The 14,206-nt window shown below is 42.6% G+C and overlaps 1 protein-coding gene across 1 annotated transcript in view; it reads left to right on the top strand.

Moving 5' to 3' along the window:
- Nucleotides 1-5,963: 5,963 nt before the first annotated feature.
- The window catches only part of LOC309584785 (protein unc-13 homolog B-like), a 204,429-nt gene continuing 196,186 nt past the window's right edge, over nt 5,964-14,206 (top strand). The window contains exon 1 of the mRNA XM_082301026.1: nt 5,964-6,013. Within this exon, the coding sequence (XP_082157152.1) occupies nt 5,992-6,013 (22 nt within the window). The 5' untranslated portion in view covers nt 5,964-5,991. The remainder of the gene's footprint in view (nt 6,014-14,206) is intronic.

Below are 14,206 nucleotides of genomic sequence, written 5' to 3'. Positions count from 1 at the left end.
TGTCTGTGGTGTTGGGATGGTGATGCCAGTCAAGCAGGCAGAAGAGCCCTTTGTGGTCTCACAGCTTTTTCCTCAGAGCTGATTGCTTCTGCTGTGTTTGCCAACAATTCTAACTTTGACAAATAGCTCCCCTTTATGTCTGACAAATGTTCATATTCAAAGAATAATAACTACAAAAGCAAGAGAAAAGGTACCCCCCTAGGCTTCTCTATTGAAGAATAACCTTCTGCACTCCTCAAATATCTGCTAATGTGAACAGAACAAAAAATGAAGATACATCTGTAAGGCAGGAAACAACCTAGGTGGGGTAAGGGTGTTTTGCACCTTGCCAAGTTACAAGTGGCTCCTCTTGGAAAGGGAAAATACCTGATTTACTTAAAATAGTTATTGACTCCCTTTGTAAGAGGGAAGCCATGGCTCAATTTAAAAATGAATCCAGTCAAAGACAAATATGGAAGAGCAGAATGGGTGTCACCTGTTCTATAGAATCAGAAGGTGACCATCTCACAGGACTCCATAGATCTGTGTAGCTGATCTGTGGCACCATGACCAGGCAATACTGGTCTGATCCTGATGCGACCAGCCGGGCACAATACGTGCCACCTATACCTGAGAAGTCCTAACTCAAACTGAAAAGGTGCAAAACAAAAATAATACAGTCAGAAATAGTGATCTCTAGACTGCTTGGAAAAAAAAAAAGCCTTTTTTAAATCTGCAAAAGCAAAATTAGAAGACAGAGTTGCTGTCTCATGTCTAAATTTCTAATTTCTTCACAGAAAGGGTGATTAAACACTGGAATGGGCTGCTCAAGGAGTGGGTGGAGTCACCATCCTTGGAGGTGTTTAAGGAAAAACTGGACATAGCATTTTGTGCCACAGTCTGGTTGATACGGTGGTGTTCAGCCATATGTTGGACTTGATGACCTCGGAGGTCTTTTCCAATCTAATTGATTTCATGATTCTGTGATTCTTCAACATAGGCTTTTGGGAAAGCAGCAATAGTGGCACTGTGCATACTGGCTAGGTGAGGGATCACTGGCAGACACCATCAGTCCTAGCATGCATGGTTAGATCCTAAGGAACTATCTCTGTTAGGTTCTCTACTTCACAGACCCTGTGTTGCTGGCTTTGCTGCTCACTGCTTGGACAGACAAAGACTCACACTACACATGTGTAGCCCTGGGTGTAGCCTGCAGTGTAATCCTACTGTGTTGCTTAAGGACAAACTCCCCCAATATGTACATGAAATGCCATATTTGGGATGCTTGGGATAATTGTAAGAGAAATGGCTTCAGTTCTGTCAACTCTGCCATGAGCAGTTGAAAGACTTTTCTGCAGAGCAGCTGTAATTGAAAGATCAGTTCCCATGGAAGCTGCTCTCATGTAGAGGGTTTTGTCCCTGAGATGAAAGGATCCCTCTTGCCCCTCCAGCCTTTTGAACATGCATTTGTAATCTAAAAGCTGGCAGATCTCTTTGTGCTATTTTAAATGGCTATGCAGTGACAGTGTCCATGCATCTCATCATTGCTAATGTATTTATAATCAGGACACCCTTTGATACATCCTTCCTTAAAGAATTATAATCACCTCCATGTTGTGGGTGGAGAATTAAGGCACAAAACCTGAAGCCTACCCAAGCGGTCATGCTACGCAGGGGGGAAAGCTAAATGGCTGCAGAGAGTTCCTGAGCATGCCAAAAGGAAAGGCTATCTATGGGGCCTTCAGTGGCACGGTGGTGGGTTAGACAGGACAGTTGGAGCGGCATTTAAAACTAAGCCACTGGTTAGTGCCTCAAATGCCAGAGCACTGTCACTTCCAGATGTCATCAAGCTTTAGGAAAGGACGAGACTGGGACACTGGAAAGAGGACGTTCCAAGTTGCAGCCCAAAGTCTGGCTGCTTGTTTGGCAGGGGCTGCTGCCCTGTCCACCTTGCTGTCCTACAGGTGCAGAAATCCTATCCATTCCCTGATCTTTAAAATTTTTTGAGAAGTTTTGAGTGTTAAAAGTGACATTCTAGTTCATGTATAATTGAGCAGGCTGCTTCCCTGTACATTTCAGTGCATGTCTGTGGTGTTTCTCAGCTAGTGCACTGACTATAGACTGCAATTCACTCCAGAGAATGGCGCATTTCAATATGTTATTGAAATATCTCCTTCACAGAGATAAGACACTACACAGGGTTGTGAAAGAGATCCTGTTGTCCCCTAGTGGTTGTGCAAATGTTACATTTTATTAATAAAGAAATTGATCAGAAATACCAGTGAAAGCCATTTCAGTAGCCTGTTGCCTTACAGCCAAATAAATCTGAGGGCTGCCTCCCAATATAAGAATATCAATCAACTGCTTAGTCTATATTCAGTACTGAATTCCTGCCAAATGTCATAGGGTAAATTAAAAGCTTTTTTTCCTTATCTTTAGAGCTTAGCCCCAAACCCCAGGTCTGAGATGATTTTTTTTGTCAGTTGCATAACAGTAAAAATGGTTTAACAGATCTAAACCCTTTCATTTAAAATAAAGCCCATGTGGGTTTGCTACACGCTAACTTCCAGCTTGACCTATTCTCTGGCAACAAATACAAAACTCAAAAAATGCAGAAGAACAAGAAGAGAAGAAGCAAACACAGTTTATGTAGACTGCAAATATAGCCATAATATTGCTCTCTCAACAGGGAAACTACAGTAAATAGGCAGGTATAAAACAGCTGGCAAGCTGCAGTGACTGGAGTATCACCCATTTATTACTTTCCTATTCAACAGCAGGTGAACCGAGACCAATGGCTGGGGTCTGAGTAGCCAGAGAAAATTAACTCTTGCTCTGCAGGGAACAAAAAAAATCCGGTGTCACTTTGGAGTTGAGAGTAATGCCTCAGTTCTGAGTTTGCAGAGTACCATTTGTTGTTCAGGAAGGCAGATAGTCTCAGTGTATATGGAAGTTACTATAGTGTGCTCACTGCATTGTGTTTTTCCTCCTTAACTCATCATTCTCAGTAGAATTCTCCAACAAAAAAAGTACATGGCTGATGGACAATTTAGATCTGATCTCTACAACAGGTTTTAGGGCTTTGCTTCTAGTTAAGCATTTGTGAACCTGGCATTCCCTTTTGTGGATTTTTAGAAACAAATATGGAAAGATCAGTCATGTTTAATAGCTTGAGAACAGCACAGAACTTGGGGTTCTTTTCCCCTCTTTCTACTGCAGCTTTTTTATCACTAAGTTATTTTTGTATTTATGACAACAATGTCCAGAGGAAGGACTAGAAACAATAGCAGAGAAAGATGTGTTGAGGAGTGTCACTTCAGCTGGGAAAATGTAAGGAAGTTGATTTCAAAGAGCAAACATAATTTAGAAGAAGGTAACTCTACCTTGCAAAAGTTTCACAGAAGCAGCTTGATCCTTCTTCCAGCCTATCTGAGATGGAAAGGAGAGGAGATATGGACAGACACACAAGTACAAATTATTCCTTTTGATTAGACAAAGTCTGGTAAAACACTTGCATCTAATTAGACCTCAGAACTGCAGGGAAATTATAACATCTGTGATAATCCCAATGTTCACTGTTACTGTTGGTGGTAAGAGATCTCATCCTAGCTACAAGACACTTACTTAATTGCCACGCTTGCTAATAACCCATCACTACAATTTTAAAATGCATATGACATCATCTGCCCTTGATGAGATAATTTCCCTATTCTGGTAGTATTTACAAGCTGTGGGCAAGATAGGGACTTGCTGTACCAGGTGCCGTGTGACGCAGTCTGTGACAATTATGGCCTCGAATGTTTTAATTTTTAAATTAGGACAGGCAGAGCAATGGGGCCCAGTAAAGGGAGGAAAGCAGTCATGATGAGATTGTGTGATTGTGGCAGAAATTAGCTTATGCACAGTTCAAGGGATTTTGTTTGCAAGAAGGCTGCAAACAAGGCAGGAAAGGAAAGGCATCAGGACAGCTCAGGGACTCCCAAGCACATCTTTTGCTGATGAAAAGCTCTGAGGCCCTGAAGAAATGCAAAGGAGTGATGGAGATCTGAAAAGGCCAGGGATCTGCCACTCTACCCTAAGACACATGGGAGATAAATAATGACTTTACAGAGAGAAACACTAACTTCCCTTCAACTTAACTGGAAAGTCAGTGTTGTGCCCAGCTCACAGGTGGGGCAAGCTTGGATGATGTACAGCCAAAATGCAAAGGCTGGTGTGCTGTAGCTCTTACAGTCTGCTGCTGCTACATGTGATGAACACGTAGAAAAGCAAAGCAGAGGTTTTGAGGAATCTAGCAGCATTTCAGCAGCACTGCAGCCACATCAGGGGCAAGAAGAGATTTCTTCCCGGGTTGCCTCAGTGCTGGCACTTGCAGCTCCCTGCACTGACAGTTCCCATTCACACTGCTAAGTGGAAGTGTTCCCAGTCCCTTGAGTCTGCCTTTGGTAACACCCTTAGCACACAGTCTGGTTGTTTGTTTGCAGTAATATCATGGTTTATCCTTTCAAGTGGTTCCTCTTGGTATCTCAGAGATATGTATGTTTTTGACACATTCCCTTCAGTGATGCACTTCTGGGCAGCAGATGTAAAGGCAGAAAAACATATTGTGCTGGACAGGGCAGAAGTTAAATCTCCTGAGTCTAGGTGTGAACTTTGGGAAGGTTGGTTGTTCTTTGAAACACTCAACTAGGAGTCTTGTCCTCCACACTCTGTGTAGACTTTGGAGTTGTTCTAAATATTAATGGGATAGCAATCACATTATATGAATTTTGCTGTTGAATTTCAATTTCAGAAATTATTTGCTGGATCTTCTGTTTGGAACTGAAAGGACATTCTGCAACGTTATGGCTATTTATAGTTTGGGATGAAGCAGCAGTAAAAGCATTAGAGAAAACGGCCAGAACTGGGCTCAAGGGAAACCATGTCAGGAGGTTTTTCTGCAACAGGCAGGTGACCTGTGAGTTGCTCAATCAAAATAAGAGGATGCAAACTTTGGAGGGGTCTGAGATAGACTAGACAAGCAGAGAGATGGACTGGGTATTACCAACCACACAAACATACCAGGTTCTGGGAAAGCCTCAGACCTGGTTGCCTTTTGTAGCTGGAAAGGTATTGAGGGAGGGCTTTAGGACACCGTAATCACATCTGCTTGTCCTGCTTTTCTCTAAGTGTTGGTTTATGGCTTTTTCCATGTGGGGGGATACAGACAGCTGTTGTTGTGCATTTGTCGAGATTCCTCATCATCAGTTGAGGTCCTTCATCATCAGTCAAGATGGTGAAGGGCCTTGAGGTGAAGCTGTAAGAGGACTGACTGAGGTCACTTGGCTTGTTTATCCTGGAGGAGACTGAGGGGAGACCTCACAGCAGTCTACACCTCCCTCATGAGGGGAAGCAGAAGGGCAGGCACTGATCTCTTCTCTCCAGTGACCAGTGACAGGACTCGAGGGAACGGCCTGAAGTTTTGTCAGGGGAGGTTTTGATTGGATTTTAGGATAAAGTTCTTCACCCAGAGGGTGACTGGGCACTATAACAGGCTCCCCAAGGAAGTGGTCACAGCACCAAGCCTGACAGAGTTCTAGAAGCCTTCGAACAATGCTCTCAGGCACATGGTGGGATTTTTGGGTTGTCCTGTGCAGAGCCAAGAGCTGGACTCGATGATCCCTAAGGGTCCTTCTCAACTCAACACATTCCATGATTCTTACGCTAGCAAAGCAGAACCTGTCCGAGCACAGGACAGGTATGAAACCCTCCAGCGAAGACACATCCAGGGCGTTCCTCCTCCAGCGAGTTCCCTCACCTTTCGGGAGTGAAACAAAAGCGTGAAAAGAAGAGAGGCCAAGCACTAAAACCCCGCACCCGAGCGCAGCCCGCCCGGCCGCGGGCTCCCCCTGACGCGTCCGTCGTCACTCGGCCCTGCCCCGGCGGGACGGCCCCGCCCCGGCTGAGGCGCCGCCGCCGCCCGGTGTCCGCGGGGCGGCATGAGGAGAGCCGGGGGCGGCTGCTGGGGCCGCCATGTCGCTGCTGTGCGTGCGAGGTGAGCGGGGCGGCGGCGGCCGAGCGGGGGGACACGCCTGGGCAGGGTTTGGCTTTGTCCTGGGTGAAGTGGGTCTCAGTCTCCCGGGAGCGCGGACGGGCGTGCCGGTGCCTCCCGGCTGAGCCACGGGCGGCCGCGGCCCGGGCCGCCACCTGCACCCCTGGGCGAGAGGTGCCGCACGGCGAGGAGCAGGTGCCGGGTCCAGGAGCGGCGGTCCCAGCCGGGGAGGTCCGGATCCTCGGGAGCCCTGAGGAGCCGTGGCTGACTTTGGGAGTTGGCTCGGACACGAGTTGAATCGCTGCCGCCCAGTGAACGGCGCTGGCAGGAAGCAGTCTGCTGTCACTCCGTATACTCGCCTTAGAGCATGCATTGTTATTTCAGATACATTCCTAATTACCTCCTCATCTTGCTGTGAGCCTCGTCCCCTTGCTGAACAGGTTGCGGGAAGCCGAGACTTTCTCTGCGCAGTGGGTTATAGTGCTGTCTCCGGTTTCCCATTTCTTGCTGCTTTGTGCTAGAAAATAATGATAAAGAAATCCCTGGGGGAAACCATCTGCCAGGGCTCACGCTACTGGGACGTGTCTCCCTGCACTGAACGCCGTGGTCACAGGGCGTCCCCGAGCGCAGTTGTGCCCTGCGGCTTAAAAGTGTAGTTTTAATGTTCTCAGCTCCTTTGCCAGGTATGATAAAAAAACTGGCACTCATGGCAGTTAAGCTCTTCTTTCACGCACACTGGTTTATTTGATAGCAGCTCCTTATCCAGCTGTTCGTCACCTTTTTGAGTCAAAGTCCCTCTGTCGGTGGTGGTGTTGATAAGATGCCCAGGAGAGTATGTTGAAGCATCTTGACATGTGTTATTTTGGGGAGAGCGCTGTTCTTGGGGAGCGTGTCTGAATTAAGTTGCAGCCCTTTTATTAAACACATATTGTGTTTAAGGGCTTAGGAGAGGTGCACAAGTGCAAAGTTTATCTTAAAAATGCTTTTTGTACAATTCTGTGTAAACTGTGAAGCGCAGACTTGTCTAGCCCATTTTGAAGGTTTTGCCAAAATCTCTTCATGGAAGTTGAGTCTGATTCGCTGAAGGATGCTTATATGTGTTACAGGTGTTTCTTTATTCTTTTTGGTGGTTCATCCTCAAAATGTTTTCAGAGTGTTCTTTAAAGAAATGTGGGTTTGATACCACTTGAAGCTGATTGTCTTAAAAATGTATTTACACAGTGTTCACGAGGAATAGTGAAAGAACATGAACTGAATGATTGAGCTGCTGAAAGTATCTTCTCTTTTCAGGGTGTTTATTCTTGGTTTGTAGGGGTTTTGGGACAAAAGCATTTCAGGAGCCTGGAGTGGTGTACTCTCGTGTTTGATTTATTCTTTGGTTGTGTGTAAAGAGCTAAAGAAGAAACTTGAAGTGGCTGGTAACTCTGCGTGAAGAATTACTGTGAAAATTATATCTTCCATTTCCATCTACTGTGTGAAGACAGTAGAAAACACCAGCATTCATTTAAATAGATGATACTGAGCAACTTTATGATAAGATTGCAGAATGTAGTCAATTTACGTCAAGAAACATGTTTTCTGAAATAGGCATGACTGTAAGAGTTAGCTGATGAGATCTCACAAGCAGAAACCATCAAACATGAAATGGAAGTATGCTGAGGTAGAGCAGTCTGAAAAACAAAACAGGTACCAGGAGTTGAGATAAAGCAACTGGGGCAAGGAGGAGGCGACTTTATTAATTGCCACTTCTTTAAAAAGCCCAACAGATGTCACTTTTCTTCATTTTTACCTATACACTGAAGTGAACTAATCTTGTTGAGACAGCAGTGAGCTGTTAATAAGAAAGTTGAAAAAGCTGATTTTTTTTTTCCATTCAAAATGGTCCACATGTAAGACTACATAATAATAGTGTGGGGTTGGATGGTGTAGAGCTGAGACTAACAAAGAAAGACAACAAAACCCCCATGGAATAAATGTAGGTGATTGGGACACTGCTAATAGCATCTGGATTGCAGTTTTACAGATAAAGGAAAATGTGGAAAAAGCCCTAAGTGTCAGCATTACAAGAAGCCTGGCAGTCAGAAGAATAGTGTTTTAATTTATTGATATATTTTTCACCCCCCTTGAATTACGCACATTAATAATATTTTAATGAATCGCTAATCTAAAACAGTGCTCACCAAACATGTCTGAGTACTGCCTTTGTTCCTGAAAGATCAGCTAGCGCACATGGCTTCTTGATCTCGTGTTGAGTGCTACATTTCTTTTACCTTCTTGGAGAAGTAATTTTTATGTGTGGTTTTTTTCCTTTTTTCCCCTTTGTTTATTTGTTTTGATTTGGTGTTTATTTGTTGTTGTTTTGTTATGTGGCATTTTCTGTTTGTTTCTTTGGTGTATTTTGTTTGTTTTGTTTTTTCCCAGAATCATTGAACTATATTGGCCACAGAAATAGGAAGCACCTGACAGAAAATCTAAGCTCAGAGGAATTGTGAATCTGGGATTGTCTGCAGCTGTTCAGGAGATGTGTGAAATGAGTCAGTGGTAACGGGCTGTTGTAAGAGCAAATTATGGGATTCTTTTGAAGCAGGAAGATATGCAGTGAGTGTAAGTGAAGTGAAGGAGAAAGGAAATCCTGAATATTACATGATTGAGGCTTTTAGGAGACTTCTTCGTATTTTGATTCCACTGCTTAAGTGCAAGAGAGATTGCATACACTCCTGTTCAGAGCAGCTGTGTCTGGATTATGTCTGATAATCTTCTCTTGGCATAGTTTGCTTTATTAGTTTGCATTTAGTGTTGTATTTGTGAAAATAGCACATATTAAATAAAAGTAGTCCCAGGGAAGCAGTCTAGTTTTTCACATCAATCTTGCATTGTTAACTCTCTTGGCTTTCTCTTGTAAGTGTTGATTTTACCTCACATCTCAACCTAATAAAATTTCTTCTCCTGATCTTTCCTGTCTCCTGACGGGGAGATGGGAATAACTGCTGTCTCAGCACAGCTTGCAGGGGTCATAGCAAAGGGGACCCTGCTGAGGCTGGATCACCCGGTCACTGGCTCCATTTGTCATTGTCCTGACACATGCTTCATGCCCTTTCACTTGCTCATTTTTATTGCATCCTACTTTGTCCCCAGCCCTTGCTATCTCAAGACCGATGGTTCTCTTCTAGTTTTTCTGCTCTGTGCTTCAATGTGGCTTAAGCTGTAAATTCACCGTCACTGTATTTCAAACTGCCTGACCTACCTTGTCCACCTGGTAATTATAATGTCAAGGATGTTGGCAGTGGGGTTCTTCCCTCATCCCTGTGCACGGTACCTGACTAGTCAGGGCATAGTGCTTTTGTGTAATTGTGCTTTTATCTTGGGGCCTGATCCACAGTATCTACGTGAGATTTGGCTGCCAGAGGTAAATGGGAGATTGACTTGGGTGAGCTCTTGCACTGTAGAATTTCAAGTTGGCTGCTGTGTGAAATGACATTGGAGGTTAGGAATGATTTTTTTTTTTTTGTATGCCTAATTGTTATCTTGTGGCTGCTCTGAAGAGTTAAAAGAGCTTGTGACATTTTTGTCACAACAGCTGGAGTGTTGGAATACTACTCAGAGAACTTAACTGTCCATCCCTGTACTGTCAGCAAAATTTGAGTTCTGGAACTGAACTGAACTCTGTTGACATTCAAGTGAAAGAAGCAAAGAAGGGAAATGGAAATGGATGTTAATGGTAACAGAAATGAAAACATGTTCATCTTGTGGAGTACGTAGAAATACCTGTACCTGCAAGCCCAGTGGGCAAGTGTCAGGAGCTTCTCTTTAAAGGATTTTTCCCTACCTTGATATAAGGGCCTCAATTCACCTCAGTGTTCTCTGTAAGATTGAATGAAGTGCCTCCAGCCTTGTGTTGTGACAGTATTCTCAAATGGTTGTAGAATTGAAAAAAAAACAAACCCTACCCATCTTTTTGTAGGTCAAAATGGTGAAGAAGAGAATTGGGCATTAGAAGTGGTAGCAGAAAAGCAGGGCTATAGCAGTAGGATATTAAAATAACATAATGATTCATTTAGAATTTGCTGTGTGACTATTATGAACTCAATTTCTGTAGTTGTCCGTAGTACGGAAGCTACCAGTGTAGGTAAGTGTTGGAACAAAATAAAGTGCGTTAGAAATTTGGATAATAAGGCTAAGATAAAAGCGTTTTCTACTAAAAGAGCTTTTTTGTATTGTGAGTTAAGTTTGAAGTGTGTAGCTGTAATTGGAGAGAACTTTTAAGATTTCTAGTTTTTTCTGTTGGTCAGTAAAACCTACAAACCACGCTTTTGATGCACAGGTGATAATTTGATTTCCCATTTAAAATCCTCACTCCGTCAGCTTTGGGCAGTGTTACTGCAGGTTTTAAAAAACAGTGTGGAATCTACTTTTTAAGTATTTAAGGATGATGAATTACTTGAAGCCTCCTTATATTTCTCAGTGCAATGAAGGAACGGTACAGAGATGCTTCCCAAATTTGAATAGTGTCTGCTTCCTCCTTGTTCTCATGGTGTACTCTGAGCTGACTCCTTCAGTTTGGGATCTGCCAGACCAAACTTGTTAAACCTGTTATTAGCATATTCTTTTAATATGCAATAAACTGCTGCATTTAATCAAAATGCTGAAAGAACCTAGTTTTAAATTGTGACAGTCCGAGATCTAGTTGCAGCTTGCACAGCAGCATTGAAAGTCCAAGCAAATTCAACTGCTTTTTTTAAATCCAGGACCTTAATTCAAATTTTGACTTGAATGCATGTGAAATGCATATGTCTGATGGCAAATGATATTCCTATAAATTTCCTGTGAAATTTCTTCCTGCATATTTTTTTTTGTGCCTTGTGGTCAAATTTTACTGTGTGTTTTGAAAAATGCTTTAATCACTCAGTGAAAGCTGTTCTCGTTGCTCTTCTCAGAGATGTTGAACTGGAGGGATGTGTCTAATAACTCTTTGTTGCTTTTTCATCCTGATAATTCCCTGTGTGGTCTTGCAAACAGATAAGGAGCTGCTGTGAAAGTGTGTAGGGTCTTCACTAACTGCCTCTTTCTTAGGTTAAAGCTTAGTAGTTAGTACCTGGCATTTTCTTGATGTGGAATTGTATGTAAGCAGTTTGCTGTTCTTGCCTCTTGTTTGAGAGAAAGATTTCTGGAGTCAGGAGTTTAAAAGGTTTCTCTTTAGCACTTGAATTTGGTTTTCTTTGCAGTCTTTATTTTCTGACTGTACTTCTAAAGTTTGTGAAGTAGTCAAAATTGCATTTAATATTGTTGTGTTGATCTCATCATTGTTAAATTGAGAAGTAAAATCTGCTTTACTGGTATTGTTGGCTTGTGCTTATCTGTGCATGCTTTAGCCATGTTTGCCAAGAGCTTTGCTGAAGTAATGTTTTGCTTGTATACTGTGACCTGTAAAATTTGGCAGATGCTTTCTGTGATATGGATTCCTATTCCATAGGTATATCCTGGGTGTTTGGATCAGCTCTCTTTGCATTTAGCAGGATTTCAGACAGATTTTCTTTTCTCTTAGGCCCTCCTTATACCTGATGAGGCTGCTGTGCATATTTCTTGCTTTTATTATTTGCCTTTTCACTGGCTTATGTGTCCTGCTTTGTTTTGTGTAAATGGCAAATGCCCAATTGAGCAGGAGTGAAATATGGCAGGCATTTGGAGTGGGAAACACCACTGATCATGGCCAGCTTCTCAAGTGACTGTTGCTGTTTCACTGGATACCCACTGTACTATGGCATTTTACCCTTTATTAAGACTGTCCCACCCTCGTCAAGTTGCATGTCTCAAAAAATTCCATGTGTGCACAGTTTAGATCAGTCTTTCCAAGCCGGTGCTGAATAGCAGGCATCTTTTTTTTTTGCCCCAGAACTTGAACTCCTTAGGCATTTCAGACATTTGTCTGGAGTGCTCAGTGATCTGTAGGTAGCTGACTTCCTACGAGTGTGCTCTGAGTGTCACCTTGGGGGTCATACTCTGCTCCTCTTGGAGCCTCTTTTCTAATCTCTCTGGATGCATTTAAAACAAAGGTCACTGGCCTACAGACTGGTTCACTGACATGTGAATTGCAGTTTTCTAGACCTCCTGATTTTTATTACTTTCACGCTGGATTTTTAGCATTATCTTCACTTGCCAATGGGCTGGAAAGTACCTGATCTCATGGGTGCTTGCGTCTTCCTGAGAATGGGGCAAATGTTTATGGGATGCCTAATGCTTTCTCACCATTAGCAGTTAAATTAGCTGGTGGGTTGGGAGGGCAGCATCCTTGTTGGTGTTTTTTCTCTATTCAGATTTTTTGTTGTATTTAACTCTCTTGCTTTTCCCTGCATTTAACTTCCTACATCTCAGGCCACATAACCTGTGTCAATAGAGTTTATTTCTTGTATTTTACCATGGCTTTGTAGCTCTTTCAGGTAGAATGACATTCAGCTGTCCTTTTTCCTTGAGGAGTAGTGGCTTTTTGGTCCCCTGGTAGACCCCTAATAAATGATTCCTGAATCTGATTATGACAGTTTCGGTTCAAATTTATTCTTCTCAGTCAACTGGTAGTAATTACTCTCAATTTTATGAAATTACCCTCTCTGAAATGTCTTTTGTGTATTGCTAAGGATTGTTTTTGGACAGCCCATGTTGCATTTGATTTGATCACAGCTACTGCAGGTGACTATTAAATAATTGTTTTGTAGAAGAAAATTGGAGTGGTGATCCGAAACAGTTGTTCTGCTGCTTAACAGTTGTTGAGTTGGAATGCTGTGTGCAAGTTTTGAAAGAACTGAAGAAGTGCTGGCAGGCATATGAGCTCTCCAGCATTTCTCTGTTTAACTGTCTTTATATGAGTAATGCTATCTTCTGTGATGAGCAGACTTCAGCTAAATACATTGTGAAATACAGTATGTGCATCTATGTGTCTATTTCAGCCAGGAAGAAAGCTTCAAGTCTAATCCAGATTAAAAAAAAAAAGTTAAATTGAGAAATCTCTAGTTGATAATTTCATAAAAAGATGGAAATGTGATTTACTTGGTGCATCGTAAACATCTGAGATATCCAACTCTTTGACCAGGCTTTCAAAACATATTTCTTACTGTCCTTTTAGGTTATTTTCCCCATTATGAACTTTGAATAATTGAATAACTACACTTCAAAATAACAAAACGTTGAGTACCTACAGATATTAGTGGTCTTTCCCTTCTTGTGTAGCGTGGAGTGCAAGAGACCAGCTGTGACTAGAAGATCAAATTAGATGATGAGAAGTCCTCAGCTGAGGAATTCTTTTGACTGATGCAGGTTGAACTTCTTAAGCACCATATTATGGCCTGGATTCATGTCCTGCTGTTGTGGAAAGTGGCAAGGAATTGGAGCACAGTACTGGCAGGTATGTGGCCTCTCTGATAGCTGGATGTCGGCATCCTGAAAATGAAAGGGAATGCTGCCAGCTAATGGTTGTGACTTAGTTTATGTTCCCTCTGGCATACTGCTCTTGAGTGCACGTTCATAATTTTGTCACACAAGTTGGGGTGGGATTTGGACAGAATTTGTGCGGGAATTTGGTCCATGCATTCAACATGGAAGCACATGCTGAGAGAGTTTCAGTTCACGGAAACCCAGTGCTGAGAGAGAATTAAATTGAGGGAGTGTCAGGTATGAATAAATGTTGCCTGCTTTGTTTGCAGGATTTACTTTTGCTCGCCACACTTAAATTTGTAAAAGTGTTAATATTGCTGGACAGGGTGCATGGGGTAGAAACTGTGTTAAAGGAGTTAAAAATCCTGATTTTGTTCTCTTTTGGATTGTCTGCGTCTGGTGAGTCAGAGCATTTAAAAACATAAAGAAGGTATGCTGTTTCAACAACTTTGTGCTGGCCTCGGTGTCTTGATGCTCTTCCTTGCAGTTGAACATATGTATAAATGGAAAGTGGATTGGACTGGGATGTCTTGTCTGATGACGGGTAAGAGGAGGTGTCTTGTTCAAGATAATTTTTAGCCTAAAACTGTTGGTGAGTTTGAAAAGAAATTTGGCTTGAAGCCTTGACCGTGTCCCTTTAAGGAGTACTGGTTTCAGCCTTATTACTTAAAGCTCCTGTGACTTAACTCTCTTAAATCTTTACAACCTAAATGCTCTGCTAAACAGACTCCAACATTTCCACCATAGAGACCTAGTTATTAGGTATAAAATAAC

Source organism: Coloeus monedula (assembly GCF_965178545.1).
Source record: "Coloeus monedula genome assembly, chromosome: Z".
Taxonomy (NCBI): Eukaryota; Metazoa; Chordata; class Aves; order Passeriformes; family Corvidae; genus Coloeus; species Coloeus monedula.
This window is presented reverse-complemented; position numbering and strand designations above follow the sequence as displayed.